Source organism: Triturus cristatus, chromosome 3_1, assembly GCF_964204655.1.
Source record: "Triturus cristatus chromosome 3_1, aTriCri1.1, whole genome shotgun sequence".
NCBI classification, from domain to species: Eukaryota; Metazoa; Chordata; class Amphibia; order Caudata; family Salamandridae; genus Triturus; species Triturus cristatus.
Window position 1 is genome coordinate 919,316,393 of NC_140583.1, and position 13,271 is coordinate 919,329,663.

The 13,271-nt window shown below is 46.7% G+C and overlaps 1 protein-coding gene across 2 annotated transcripts in view; it reads left to right on the forward strand.

Moving 5' to 3' along the window:
• Positions 1–3,829, forward strand: part of WDSUB1 (WD repeat, sterile alpha motif and U-box domain containing 1) — a 445,966-nt gene extending 442,137 nt beyond the window's left edge. For both annotated transcript variants that reach the window (XM_085645497.1, XM_085645498.1), the window contains one exon: positions 2,776–3,829. In XM_085645497.1, the coding sequence (XP_085501623.1) occupies positions 2,776–2,927 (152 nt within the window). In that variant the 3' untranslated portion in view covers positions 2,928–3,829. The remainder of the gene's footprint in view (positions 1–2,775) is intronic.
• Positions 3,830–13,271: the final 9,442 nt, after the last annotated feature.

Below are 13,271 nucleotides of genomic sequence, written 5' to 3' on the forward strand. Positions count from 1 at the left end.
TGTATTTGCAGACGCAAATACGTGGGCAGCACCATTAAGCCCCTGAAGTAAAGAATCGGAGAACACACTCAGACTGTGAAACAACAGGACCCCAGATACCCAATGGCATTACATGTGTGTGAATGCCCTTACCAAAGTACACATAAACAGTTTGTATTCCATGGAATTGACATGTCCGAGCCCAGCCCTAGAGGTGGTAATCTGGAATTAAGACTCAGAAGTTGCGAGGCAATTTGGATAATGCGTCTTAAGACATTTGAACTAGGTCTTAACAGTGATTGGGAAATGCATGATTTCCTGGGCAATTAAAAAACCGTTTGAGTGTCATCCCATGTGTCCATTAACTCCAAAATGCCATGAAACCATTAGCTAACCCTTCTATAGAGTATTACACAAGATGTATGTACAACCCCCATTTACATATAACACGTAACAACTATTCTGTGTTGATCAGCAGCACCCTCTTTTAACCCCTTCCCCGCTCATGACGGAGCCGCTCCGTCATGAGCCACGGTTGCCGTGTGCTCATGACGGAATGGTTCCGTCATGTCACGGCCGTTGGCGGCCGCTCCGCCTACGCGGCGCTGTTTCCCCGCCTGTGCGGGGGGACAACGCAAATGGGCGGAGTCATGACGGAACCGTTCCGTCAAGAGCACAGCGCCACCGCGCTGCCCCCCCCGCACCCCCCCGCGCCGCGGCGGAATTCCCGCCGCGGCGAAAGGGTTAAAGTTATGCTGTTGTTTTCCTTTTTTTGTCCTGTTGATTTCTTAACAAAATGTGTTTAATTAGCGCACTACCTTAGATTATCCATGTCCCTTGAGGATATTTGACTATGTAACTTGCGAATATTTTTACAACAGAATCATCAAACATGTTTCATCCATTTTACACCTTTTGCTTTAATTACATTTCACTAATTTGTAATGTCTTACATTTACTCGCTTGTGTCCGCATTGTATTTGTAATCATACGTATTTATTGACGTGTCCATATTTAACAATCATGTTTAAATTCCACGCCCAATATATCTGGTTACTCTATACCACAAGTATAGGTAAACGGTCTAGTCTTCACTCGCAGCGTCATTTTAAAGCACTTCCGGGTCACGTTTCTCCCGTATCTGGTTGAATCGGGATCCTGGGAACACGAGGAGTGTCTGGCGTACTCGCAGCAGGTAAGGTTGGAGAAGGGATCATCCCCGTATACATGGTTGTATCTTTGCTAGCGTAACAAGCCATGGTCTCAGGAACCTCAAACAACTTGGGTTTCCTTTTCTCTTTGCTGCCGTTCACACAGAAATTCGGCTTAATTTGCCTAATTCATTTATTCGGATCAAATCCAATTGAGGTGCCGTACATGGCTTTTACTGTGTTTTAGCTCAGATCAACCACATATTTTGGATCTGAGGTAAGGAAATACTTGCGAGCGAGGGGATATTGTCAGTCTTGAGAGTATACATGATATTACCTAGATAATTTTGAGACATAGACGGTGTTTTGTGTTTTCTCTCTAAAACTAGTGCAGGATTTGTCTGAATACTGAGAACAGTAATAAGCTTACCTAGAATTTTGGGATATAGACAGTGTTGTCCCTCTCCCTTTTTGAATACTAGTGCAGGACATGTCATAACATGGATCATTGATATGAGCTGTTCTTTCACAGACAAACAGCACAGGAGTGATAAAAGATCACCATTTTACTGGCTCAACAGATTTATTATGACCTACCGGTTCGGAATTATCACCGGTTCAAAGGTGAGCCGGAATAGCATTACTTGTCTTGTATTTGGATCTTGTGACTGGAAATCTCCAAATCTTTACTCGTTGTTTACTTATTTTGGACTATGGTTTGTCCTCTCATTTATCTTAGGTCTAAGATCTACTTGTGTTACAACAGGTAGGCTGTTGCCCATTTGTTTTGAAGGGAGTGCTAAGCCCAGAATTTACCAAGGCTTTGCTTGCAACACCCTGGCAGTCTAGAAATCCATAGCAAACACAAGGAAATGATGGACAGAGCGTTGAAACTTTTCAGACACTCAAGCCCAGTCACAGATCTGGGTTGAATCCCTCATCGTTCTTTAGCTCACTTCGCCGCCCTAGCTAGCCTGGCTGATGAGGGGGTTTTACCAGGATGCTTGTTTCCGGTCCAGGGAAGACATGGCTTGGCAGTTCGGGCTGGATTGTTCCCATGAGGCACAGGGTCAAGACTGATTTGCATATAGCTGGGTCTGAACTGGGGTGGCGAAGTGAGCTAAAGAACGATGATGGATTCAACCCAGATCTGTGACTGGGGTTGAGTGTCTGAAAAGCTTCAGTGCTTCGTCCATCATCTCCTTGTGTTTGCTTTAATCTAGAAATCCATCCCTAATCTATGTTTATTGCCGGGTAATTGCAAGAGTTATCTTTTAAGGATTAGTACAATAGAACATTCTTCCCTTCACATAACATTTTGTTACCAAATTCTTTTCGTTTTCGACCTCTCTCAATCTGGATTATGAGACATCTGTAGCAGCATCAAAATGCAAATATTGAGGGACAAAATATTTACTCTTGTTTCGAGCTTTTTCTAATTTAAATGAGTGGATAAATGATTATTTAAAGTTGTTTTTTATAGCAAATTATTTTTAAAGCTGATGCAGTTAATTAGATTGCCAGTGCTTGTGTAGTTCTGCTTATTGACATTAAACTCATGTAATACCTGTCCAGATGACAAGGCGCTATTTAAAAAATTCAAATAAATATAAATCACCATTAATCATGTTTTTATTTCATCTAGATGGCTATTCCTACGAAAGACAGGCAATAGAAAGCTGGATTAGTACGAAGAAACGTTCCAGTCCCATGACGAATCTTCCACTACAATCGCTTGTTCTTACCCCAAATAGAACACTGAAAATGGCTTTGAATCGCTGGTCAGAAGCTAAATGAACTTTTGAGAACTTAAACTTAAGAACTGTAGAAATTAATTAATATTGACGAAATGTTCAGATAGTTCAATTTTAAAATGTTGCTCCAAAAATCTACAAACGTATATTGTCTGAAAAGTAATATATTTTTAAAGACTAATTTATTATATTAAACTGACAGAAAATGTTGAAGTCGGCTTAATTAGATATGCTGGCAGTTGGATGAATGATCGGTGTGCGAACAATGTGCAGCTTATAACTACGAGCAGCAGCAGAAAGGATCTAGTAAAAGCCTGCATGAGTCTTTTCAGGGGAAGGCAGGGGTCTGAAATGACAGAGCAGACTTGCCTAGTTTAATTAATGTTATTGGTCTAGATGATGTGAAACGTTTCTGTTGTAGCATGATTGAGATGCTGTCTGAAAGCTTTCCTGTACAGATATTGAATCTTTCATTAGCTAGCAATAAGGTTCTTGCTTAAATATTGTTACAAAAATCAACAGTTCGACAAGAGGGTTTTTTAATGACTTCAATTAAAGACAGTTTTGTAAATTGCCAGATGTAGACTACACCACATTTGGAGCTTGTTGTGTTAAACTACGTTACAGCACAACTGTGGCAGCGCCATTTTGGCCTCACTGATTTTTTTCTTCCTTGGGTGTGAAAGAAATTCCTGGCTTCACCTGGGAATAAATGTTATAGGCGTCTCTTCATATACGGCTATTCATGCGCATATCTGGCTTGGAAGATGAATTTTGTGATAGGCTCTCTGGAGTCGTAGTTCCTCCTTCAATGGTTAGTTTTTCTTACATTGCACTGCCGTGACTGAATGGTGAAATGCTCCCCTTTAATTAAAGCGTGACATGCAATTATGTACATTCATGAATTAAAATGGATAATAAAAATGCTTATGTTTTATGTACAAATTTCGAATGAGTGGTAATTTCATTCATCTGAGAACTTCACTTAATTTGTTATGACCTAGAGACAGCTTTAAGTATCCTGCAAGCCTCATGTAAGCAAATGCATTTGTAAATATCTAGCGCGTTCTCTCTCTCTCTCTCTCTCTCGCTCTTTAGTTAGTGACCAGGAGGTCCACGGGTCGCGTGTGCAGTGAGGAAATTTACACGCGGGCGCCCATAGGTTTTCAATGGGTGCGTAATTGTTCAAAAGTTACTGCTAGAAGGGTCTTCTGGTTGGACTACGAATTCAAGACTTCAAACCTAGACATTAGAGATGTTACTCTACACTTGTGCACCAGAGTGCCAGCTTTACCTCACCCACAGGAAGCGGGTGCATAGGGCTCGAAGTGCGTCGGGTTTCGTCTATCTGTTCAATGGAGCCTGACGACAAAGATGCTGCAGGCGGTCGGTCCAGAAGAGATGCGGTGGATCCAAGGATGGATCGGAAGTGTAGAAGACCTGTAAGCAGAGGGGACAGTGTTCACAGTCACTAGCCAGTGACCGGCGTGGCACCAGGTAGGTACCAGGCGATGTCGCGTGCAAACAGGTGAAGAGAGGTAGCTTGTCTCGGCAGCCACGTGGTCCCTGAAGGTCGACGACGTCCAGGAGTTGGTTCACGAGCTGTCCCACGCAGGCTCTCGGTGTCGGCGACTCAGAAGAAGCAAACAAGCCTTGGCAAAGGCAGGAGTCGCAGGAAGTGAAGAAAGCTGTTAGCTCTGACCAGCAAGGTCAGAGGGGCTGCTCCTTTGGAGGGCAGCAGGGGCCAGTCTGGAGAAACCAGACCAGCGTCGTAGTTTTTCAAGATGGTCGCCAAGATGGCCACTAGTCAACGGACCAGTAACCGGTTAGGCGCGTCGAGTCGCAAAGTGCAGAGGGGCCCCACGCAGATCGTGGAGATGCTGGAGGGCTCACCTTTTATGCAGATGCTGCTCGGATGTTGGGCTTCTCAGGACCCAAAGCACAACTCGGAGGGAGCCTCTGTTGTCGCGCTTTCAGCGAGTCGAGTGTCTTCCAAGGTGGCTGGCTCCACGGGTCTCGGTGCCTCCACGGGTTCCTTCTTTTCAGGGACTGTGGATCGGGCGGTGAGAGGTCTGGAGGTCCAGTCCTTGTCGGTCTCTGGACTCGGGCTCCGGCGGGAGGCGGCGGCAAAGCAGACGTCGATTCGCTGGATGGTGCTTGCGTTAGCAAGATGGTCACTCCCTGACCATAGGGGAGATTTCCTTCAGTCTTCTGTGCAGCAGAACGTCGAAGTTCCCGTCTTCTTCTTAGTTACAAGTTGATTCCAGGATGTCTAAAGTCTTTGGACACAGCTCCTACCTTTAAGCGGATTCTAGGGGCCGGACTACCTGCTAGGTCCCTCCCTAAGGGTGGGACCAGGAAGGGGGGTGGTTACACCCCCAATCCTTTGTCCAGCTCGCCCCAGGTCTGGGGCTGGTGTGCCCCAGGACCGGATTGAACTGGCATATGCACCGAGGCTCCTTGTGAGCCTCAGGCATGTCTGTTTCCTTTCAAGCCCTACCTGACCAATACACAAAATCCTGTCTGGGGTGGTGCTCGCACCTCCCCTGGCAGGAAACCCTTTGTCCACGTCTCCCAAGCTGGAAGGACTCCCAGCAGCAGGAGGGCAGACTTGTGTCTGTGGTGGCAGCGTCCATTTTGTGGATCTGAGACTATGTCTGATTTTACCCGGGTTTCAGGTTCTGTACATGTCGTGTCCCTCTAGGAGGGTGGAATGCTAACCCCGTCGCCAGAATTGGCGAGGGGTTAGTATTCCAATTCGTATGACACCTTACTCGACATGTTTTGATAAAGCCAAACCAAAGATAGCATTTAACCGCGAGGTTCATAATGCACTTAAGAGTATATGGTATGGCGATATCTGGAAACGGTAGAAGGAAGTTGTTCCGACTACTACCGACAGGCTCAGCTCATGCCAGAGCACCATCTCACATAAAACCAAGCACTCTGCCTTCAGGATTGTTAAGGCCTGCCATAGGAGTGACTTATAGGTTAACATGTGTCCCTTTTAAGGTTAGGTATAGGCATACTACACCTAAGTAAGAGGTGGATACACCAACTTACCCTAGCTGAGTGATCAGCCAGTTGTGTCAAATTGCTAGGCCCGGCCAGGGGTGGCACAATACATGCTTCAGCCCCTGGTAGGCCTCAGATACACCCATGCCCTGGGTACCTAGGGTACACTAGTACAGGGGCTCACAGGGTGATCCAGTTCCAATGGGTCATGTACCTAATGTGCATAGTGTCAATTTAGCAGAGAGAACAGCAGGCTGGGGGTCTGATTAGCAGGCCCACAGCCTCAATACGTCGAAAACCAGTGAAGCAAAAAGCAAAAATTTGTGGTGACCATAGGATAGCAGACCCTACTCTCCTACAGAGGGTACACAAGGGGGTAGAACAAATTAGCTCCAACGCGCGCTTTATATTGAGCCAATAATTGTGTCCTCATGTAATGCAACTGGTGCTATGTAAATCGCCCTGATACCCGATTCGGGTCAAGTTCGTGCTATATAAAACTCTTAAAAAATTTTAAAAAAAGGACAACGTGGTGCATCAAGGGAGGGGGTACAGTTTATAGTTTCTTTTTATTAATTCCTACAGCTGGAAATGAAATGTCAACATTGAGAATGTGGGGGCTGGGGTTACAACTATGTAAAACACTGTTAACGTTCTATGCCGATTGTTCCTATAGAGAACAATGTCATTGATGTGCTATAACTGTTTACAGGAAACGTTGTCATGCAAATGCCAATAAAAATATTTCACAAAAGAAGAAAAAAATGAGGCTTGTTAGCCCCTCCTTGTTACTGCCCTGTCGTCATTTGTTACCTCCCATGAGGACTTGAACTTTTACTTGTGGCAGTCTCCTTCATAAGTCGGTAAGCACTATTTTTTTTATTTGCAGCGTGGTCCGCTTTCACTTTAGTGGCCGTGCTTGTTTATTTAATTAATTTGCCGTGCGGGCCAAAAGGGAGCCTGTCTACTCACTAATCAAACAAGCATTTGCAATGCAATAGGTCTTGCATTTACGCAAGTTTCAGCTATTGACATTGCAAATAACAATGCCTTTTATTTTTGTTTTCGTTTTTAAAACATAAATAAAAGGCATTCTCATTTAAAATGCTATTAGCTTAAACTTGCGTAAATGCGAGACCTATTGCATTGCAAATGCTTGTGTTTTTTAAGCAGCACGGCCGCCCCCTAACACGGGCGCCTGCTATCAATCACTTTAACCAGCATTATCTTGTGTCACCACCACCAGTACCATCGCCACTGATAGAGCGCGGGTTACCAGCTCGGGTTACACACACACATACCTAATACTCACGTGGGCCCAAAACATTCACACAGATGAGCTAGCGAACCCCGCTGATATCAATTTTGAGTTTACCTGTATTTTGATTTTCACCTTTACCAATGTTTTACTAATTTGATCACCTTAGTAATTCCTTTACTCAATGAATCAGGTTGCTGAGATAGTTCAAGGTAGAAAATGACATTTAACTTGAAGTAACCACGAACTCAAAAGGTTTAAAATCTTTATCTAAATCAATAATTTTGTGAGTCAGAATCAATTACAGTGTAAACACATTCTTCCAAGAGGCAAATTTACAGTCTAATATAGCAAAGTCATAATATTGATCAATGAAAACGGTACCTGTAAAGAGGAAAAAGAGAGAGCAGGTACAATGACAGTTTTCGCAGAATTATATTTACCTAAGGTGATAGATGAAGTACCGCCTTAGTGTATAATTCCAAAGGTCTGGGGTTTTACACCGGATGCATGTGCCTTAAAGACCATCACTTCTAACCTTTTACATATTTTGTAGCTTTATTTTTATAACCGTTTTCATTGATCATTATTATGACTTTGCTATATTTGACTTTAAATTTGCCTCTTGTAAGAATGTGTTTAAACTGTAATTGATTCTGACTCACAAAATTATTGATTTAGATAAAGATTTTAAAAGTTTTGAGTTTGTGGTTACTTTGAAGATAGACCAGATAGAATCTGCCAGGACAGGATGCAGACAGAGGATTGGGCAGATTCGGATCTGGGAAGTTGACCTCTCCTAAGTGCAACGCCAGCATCACACCCCTCTCTGATACTACCCTCCTCGGGTGTCCCTCTTCCGAAATCCCCTTCTAGATGATTAGATTAGCGATCAGTATCTAATTTTCTTGAGCAGAGTTTCTGGCAGCAGCAGGGTCTGAGACAACGTCTCGGACAGAATCTGTAGCAGCATACGCGTTGGGTCGGAGACGAGTCGGAATGACGGATCTGACAAGTCTGACAAAGTCTCTAGCTAACTTAGCTCAATTATACTATTCTGTATTCGTGTACCACCCCCAAAAGTTTCAATATTTGTGTTTCCCCTATTCTGATTGGTCAGGGCGAGGAGGCAAGTTCATCACACCATATTAAAAGTAATATTTTCTCTTTGGACTATTGTTCTATGTTTCCTCCCCTTAATTTACTTCCCCATAGCTTTACTCCCACCCGCATTTCACATTATGATCAATACAAGTTATACATGTTATTCAAAATTGTTGCTTTCGTCCGGTTCACAAGTTTATTTTCCCAGGCGTCTTCGCCCAATGTGGCCTTGGCTTTGATTCAAGTATGTCATCATAATTTCTGGCAAGTTTCTATGCGCATGCGCGTGGATCAGGTGGGGTAGGGATTTCAGTCACCCTCCGAGGCCCAAGTGTGAACCAATAATAAAGTTAGAAAAGGACACGTTAGAATGTGACAATAAATAATTTCACTGTATACCACTTATCTCTACTCTATCCCCATTTACTTATTTAATCTTTTCGCATTAGTGCTTAGTAGAAGTTATAGGTTTAGTTTATGCAATAGCATATGCATTACCATGTGAGTTTCAAGCGGCCATTTTTAAAGCTATTGCGCAGCTGCAAAGTTTTCCCACCAAGCGAAAGAAGACGTCATACTACGTACCGGATGCAGTAGACGCATGCGCAGAGACTTTCCCGCGTTTTTGGCGGCCATTTTTACACTCTCGGGTTACTTGTTAGTAGTACACATAGGCAAGCGTCCCCTAGATACAGTATGTTTGTATGTAATGCAATATTTAGTATTACAAGATATGTTGGTTACGTGGTTACATGTAATTTGAGAGGATTGCATACGAACAAGTTTCTAGAATACAAAACCTTGCTCCATCACCACCACCAGTATCACCGCCAGTATCACATATGTAACTCTCACTTCACATCTGTGTAATTTACAACACTTACACATCTTCTTCACTGGACTATTTATCACTACTTTGAAGACGTCGCAGGCCGGTCTCTTCCTCTGATATTTACAATCTAACAAGCGGTCGAGAAGGCCCTTAATTGCAATGAAATAGGTCTCGCATTTGCGAGAGTTTAAGCTATTAGTATTGTCAATGACAATGCCTTTTATTTCTGCTTTAAAACCCAAAATGTAAATAAAAGGCATTGTCATTTACAATGGCAATAGCTAAGACTCGTGTGAATGCGAGACCTATTACATTGCAAATGCTTGTCTCCATGTGGTTCGGAGCTATCCAGTTACTCAAACCTACTGGCAGAGTAGGGTCAAGGGTTTTGGGATGGCGGTTGACCTTTGTGGGTGTCCTGGGAATTATTGAAGAACTTGAGGGTTTATTTGGGCGAGATTCCTAGGGGAAAAATACCAAAGCACATATTTATCAATATTTCACGCAATGGTACAAGCCACCTTGCTGCACTGCGTGAAACGGAGAGATCAGGAATGCGGCTCATTTAACATTATACGGCACATTACTACTGTCTGCCTGCGCTGGCACACAAACTGCTGCCTAGCGCCAGCGCAGACACCCTTGCACCATGGTGCATGGGGTCCTTCGTGGATTGTTTTTATGCAGGAAGGGACACTTTCCTGCACAAAAACCAATCCTCAGAGCCATTTTCCTTTTTCTACATGTGCTGGCAATGCAGCACGATTAAAAAGAGGAAACAATGAGGAGAAAAAGATATTGCTCCTTGTTGCACCTGTGGTGGGGAGGTATACAATGCTAATGCATTCCCTGGTCTACCAGTGTTGGTAAATCTGGGAATGTGTCAGGATGCATAGGTGGATGTGTGGGAACACCCAAGAGCCACCCATGGCACAACTCCCTGCTGCAGAGTAACGCATGCAAAAATAACCATTGATGGACAGAATGCAGAACAATGTCATACATTCACCCCAGTACAGAGATCTGGGCCTAAATCCATCGTTTTTTTGCTCACCATGCCATTCCAGTTTGAACCCAGCCATATGCAAATCAGTCTTGACCCTGTGCCCTATGGGAACAGTCCAGCCCGAACTGCTAGGCCATGTCCTCCCTGGACTGGAAACAAGCATCCTAGTGCCGGTTTCGGGGTTTCACCCCTCTTCAGCCAGGATAGCTTGATTCCAGTGGCATGGAGAGCACGGGACTCACGTCTGAGCATACCCGTCCCACTCGGGGTGACAAATGCAAAAAGAACCATTGATGGACAGAATGCAGAACAATGTCATACATTCACCCCAGTACAGAGATCTGGGCCTAAATCCATCGTTTTTTTGCTCACCATGCCATTCCACGCTTTTCGCCCTAAGTGGGATGGGTATTCCCAGACGTGGGACCCGTGCTCACTACGCCACTGGAGTCAAGCTATCCTGGCTGATGACGGCTGATAGCCAGAAACCGGTCCTAGGATGCTTGATTCCGGTCCAGGGAAGACATGGCTTGGCAGTTCGGGCTGGACTGTTCCCATGAGGCACAGGGTCAAGACTGATTTGCATATGGCCATGTCTGAACTGGGGTGGCGTAGTGGGCAAAAGAACGATGGATTTAACCCAGATCTCTTGACTGGGGGAGAATGTATGCATTGTCAGCATTCCGTCCATCATTTGTTTGTTGTAACGCTTTTCGCCCTAAGTGGGATGGGTATTCCCAGACGTGGGACCCGTGCTCACTACGCCACTGGAGTCAAGCTATCCTGGCTGATGACGGCTGATAGCCAGAAACCGGTCCTAGGATGCTTGATTCCGGTCCAGGGAAGACATGGCTTGGCAGTTCGGGCTGGACTGTTCCCATGAGGCACAGGGTCAAGACTGATTTGCATATGGCCATGTCTGAACTGGGGTGGCGTAGTGGGCAAAAGAACGATGGATTTAACCCAGATCTCTTGACTGGGGGAGAATGTCTGCATTGTCAGCATTCCGTCAATCATTTGTTTGTTGTAACGCAGAGTAACGCATGGCAGCGATTTGAGCTGCTTTGCGTTACTCTATATTTATCAAGCCATGCAGGGCCACGCTAGGTGTGCATTGTCCAGGCTTGTAGGTTGGTAAAGCATTCATTGGCTTTGAACCTGGAGTTCTGGAAGCTTTGGCATTTGTTTTAACTGATCCGAGAATTAAGATTTTTTTCAGAAGTTTTTATTGGAATAGTCAAAACAGTTCCATGAGCACAGAACTCTGGCTAAAAAGACATTAGAAGAGTATTGCATTTTCACTCCCTTTATCATTTTGAGCTCACTCCGCATTAAAACTTGTGACAAATAAGTACGTATTATGGCTTTGCCCTGCCCCGCTCAAAGTGGGGTGTATGGTAAGAGAGATCAAAATACAGATATCTGCATCATAAGCAACATCGTCGCAAAATAGCCTTTTCGTCTAACTTTTCCGCTCCATATCCTATGAACGGAGAAGGAAAATCGAACACTTAAATCGCAGCCTAAACGAAGAAAATAGAACATTGTCACAAGAATAGAGCCGCTTCTACTCAATCTCCTTTCTACTCACTCAGCTTAACACTTCAGGAAGCTGGGGGCCGCCTCAGGTTGAACACAGCTGCAAGCACTCCCTCTCATACTACACCCTACATATCTGATAGAGACTACTAGCCGCAGATTCTTTCACGTAGATGGAACAGTGTGCGAATGCCTTCGGGCTTTAAAACTTGCACGTTTTGTGGGCGTCTTATGTCGGCGACGGACCCTCACCTCATTTGTATGTGGTGTTTGGGGGAGGATCACGGCACCACAGATTGTGCGGTGTGCCAGAAGTTGAAGCCGAAGTCGCGGCGGGAACGCCGAATGAAACTTCTCTCGGCGCGTCTCTCCAGGTCAACGTCCTCCCCTCGGTCTGCTTCGGCGGATGGCTCCAGGTCTGGCCGTGGTCGTCGTCCTCGCCCTTCTCCGATGTCACATGAGCATCGCTCCCCGGTGGGTAAGTGTCGCAGTTTGTCCCCGAGGGCTGGGTTCCAGCCTACCGGGGGCATGGACTCTCCACGGATGATGCGGCCCCGCGTCTCGTCCTATCCACCGTTTCCCGGTGTTGGGGCGTCGAGAGTCCAAATGGAGACATACGCGGCGGCTTTGCAGGCTTCGCTGGCGTCTCCTCCTTCCCCTCCTGGGGCGTCGGTGGATCCCTCGCCCTGCGCAGGGCCCTCCGCGGCGCTGCCGGTGGCTCTGGCCCCGGCTGGTTCGGATCCATTCTTGGAGGATGTGGTGCTGTTGGGGTGAGGCTCCTCTGGGGCACCTCCTTCAGGTCACTGTGTGTCTGCCTCGCTGCAAACTCCCGCGGGGGTCCATGGGGTGTCGCGGGAGGTCGCCGGGGCTCGGGTCGCATCCCTGAGCCGCTCTTGGTCCCTTGGCAGGGTGGTCCTGTCTAAGGCTGAGGTGTCACCGCTACGGCACCGGCAGCAGCTGGACCGTGCGGAGCCACAGGGGTCGGTGGACCCTCCTCGTCCCGCTCTGGGTCGAGGCTGAGGGTGGACCCCTCGTCCCTCTCCAGCCCTTCTCGTACCTCTCCACAGGCGGCTGCCTCGTTGGAGGGCGAGTCAGAGGTTGTATCGTCCGTGGCGCCGCCACAGGGGTTGCCGGGCAATCTTCGCCTCCTTCTGGTCCGCAGCTTCGTGCCACTCCCCAGGCCCGTCCCATTCCCCCACGCCGGTGGTTGCCTTGGCGGGGGTCGGGCCGGCGTAATCCCGGAGCCGCTCCGGGGCCAGTGCGGCTCCAGCTCTACTCCGGTCTCCGGTGCGGGGTGACTTGGCGGTCCCTTTTCCGGTGGCGCCGGTGTCCTGCCTCAAGCAGCTGATTCTACGGCTCCGCGCAGGGGTCGTACCGCGGATTCGTCTTCGGACGCTCCTCCTTCTCCGGAGGCAGGCTGTATATTGGTGTCGTCCTCCCCAGAGACTGGTCGCTGAGTGGTGTCCTTTTCACCAGCATCGAAGGGCAGCTCCCCGCCCTTCCTGAGGCAGAGGTGTTCGTCGGAAGAGCGGCAGGTCCCTCATTCTTCGGCTCCTTCAGACTTCCAGGTCTGGCCCTTGCCCGCCTCGCTTGGCCTCGGGGACGGCCGCCTTAGTTTGCAGCCGTCACCCAC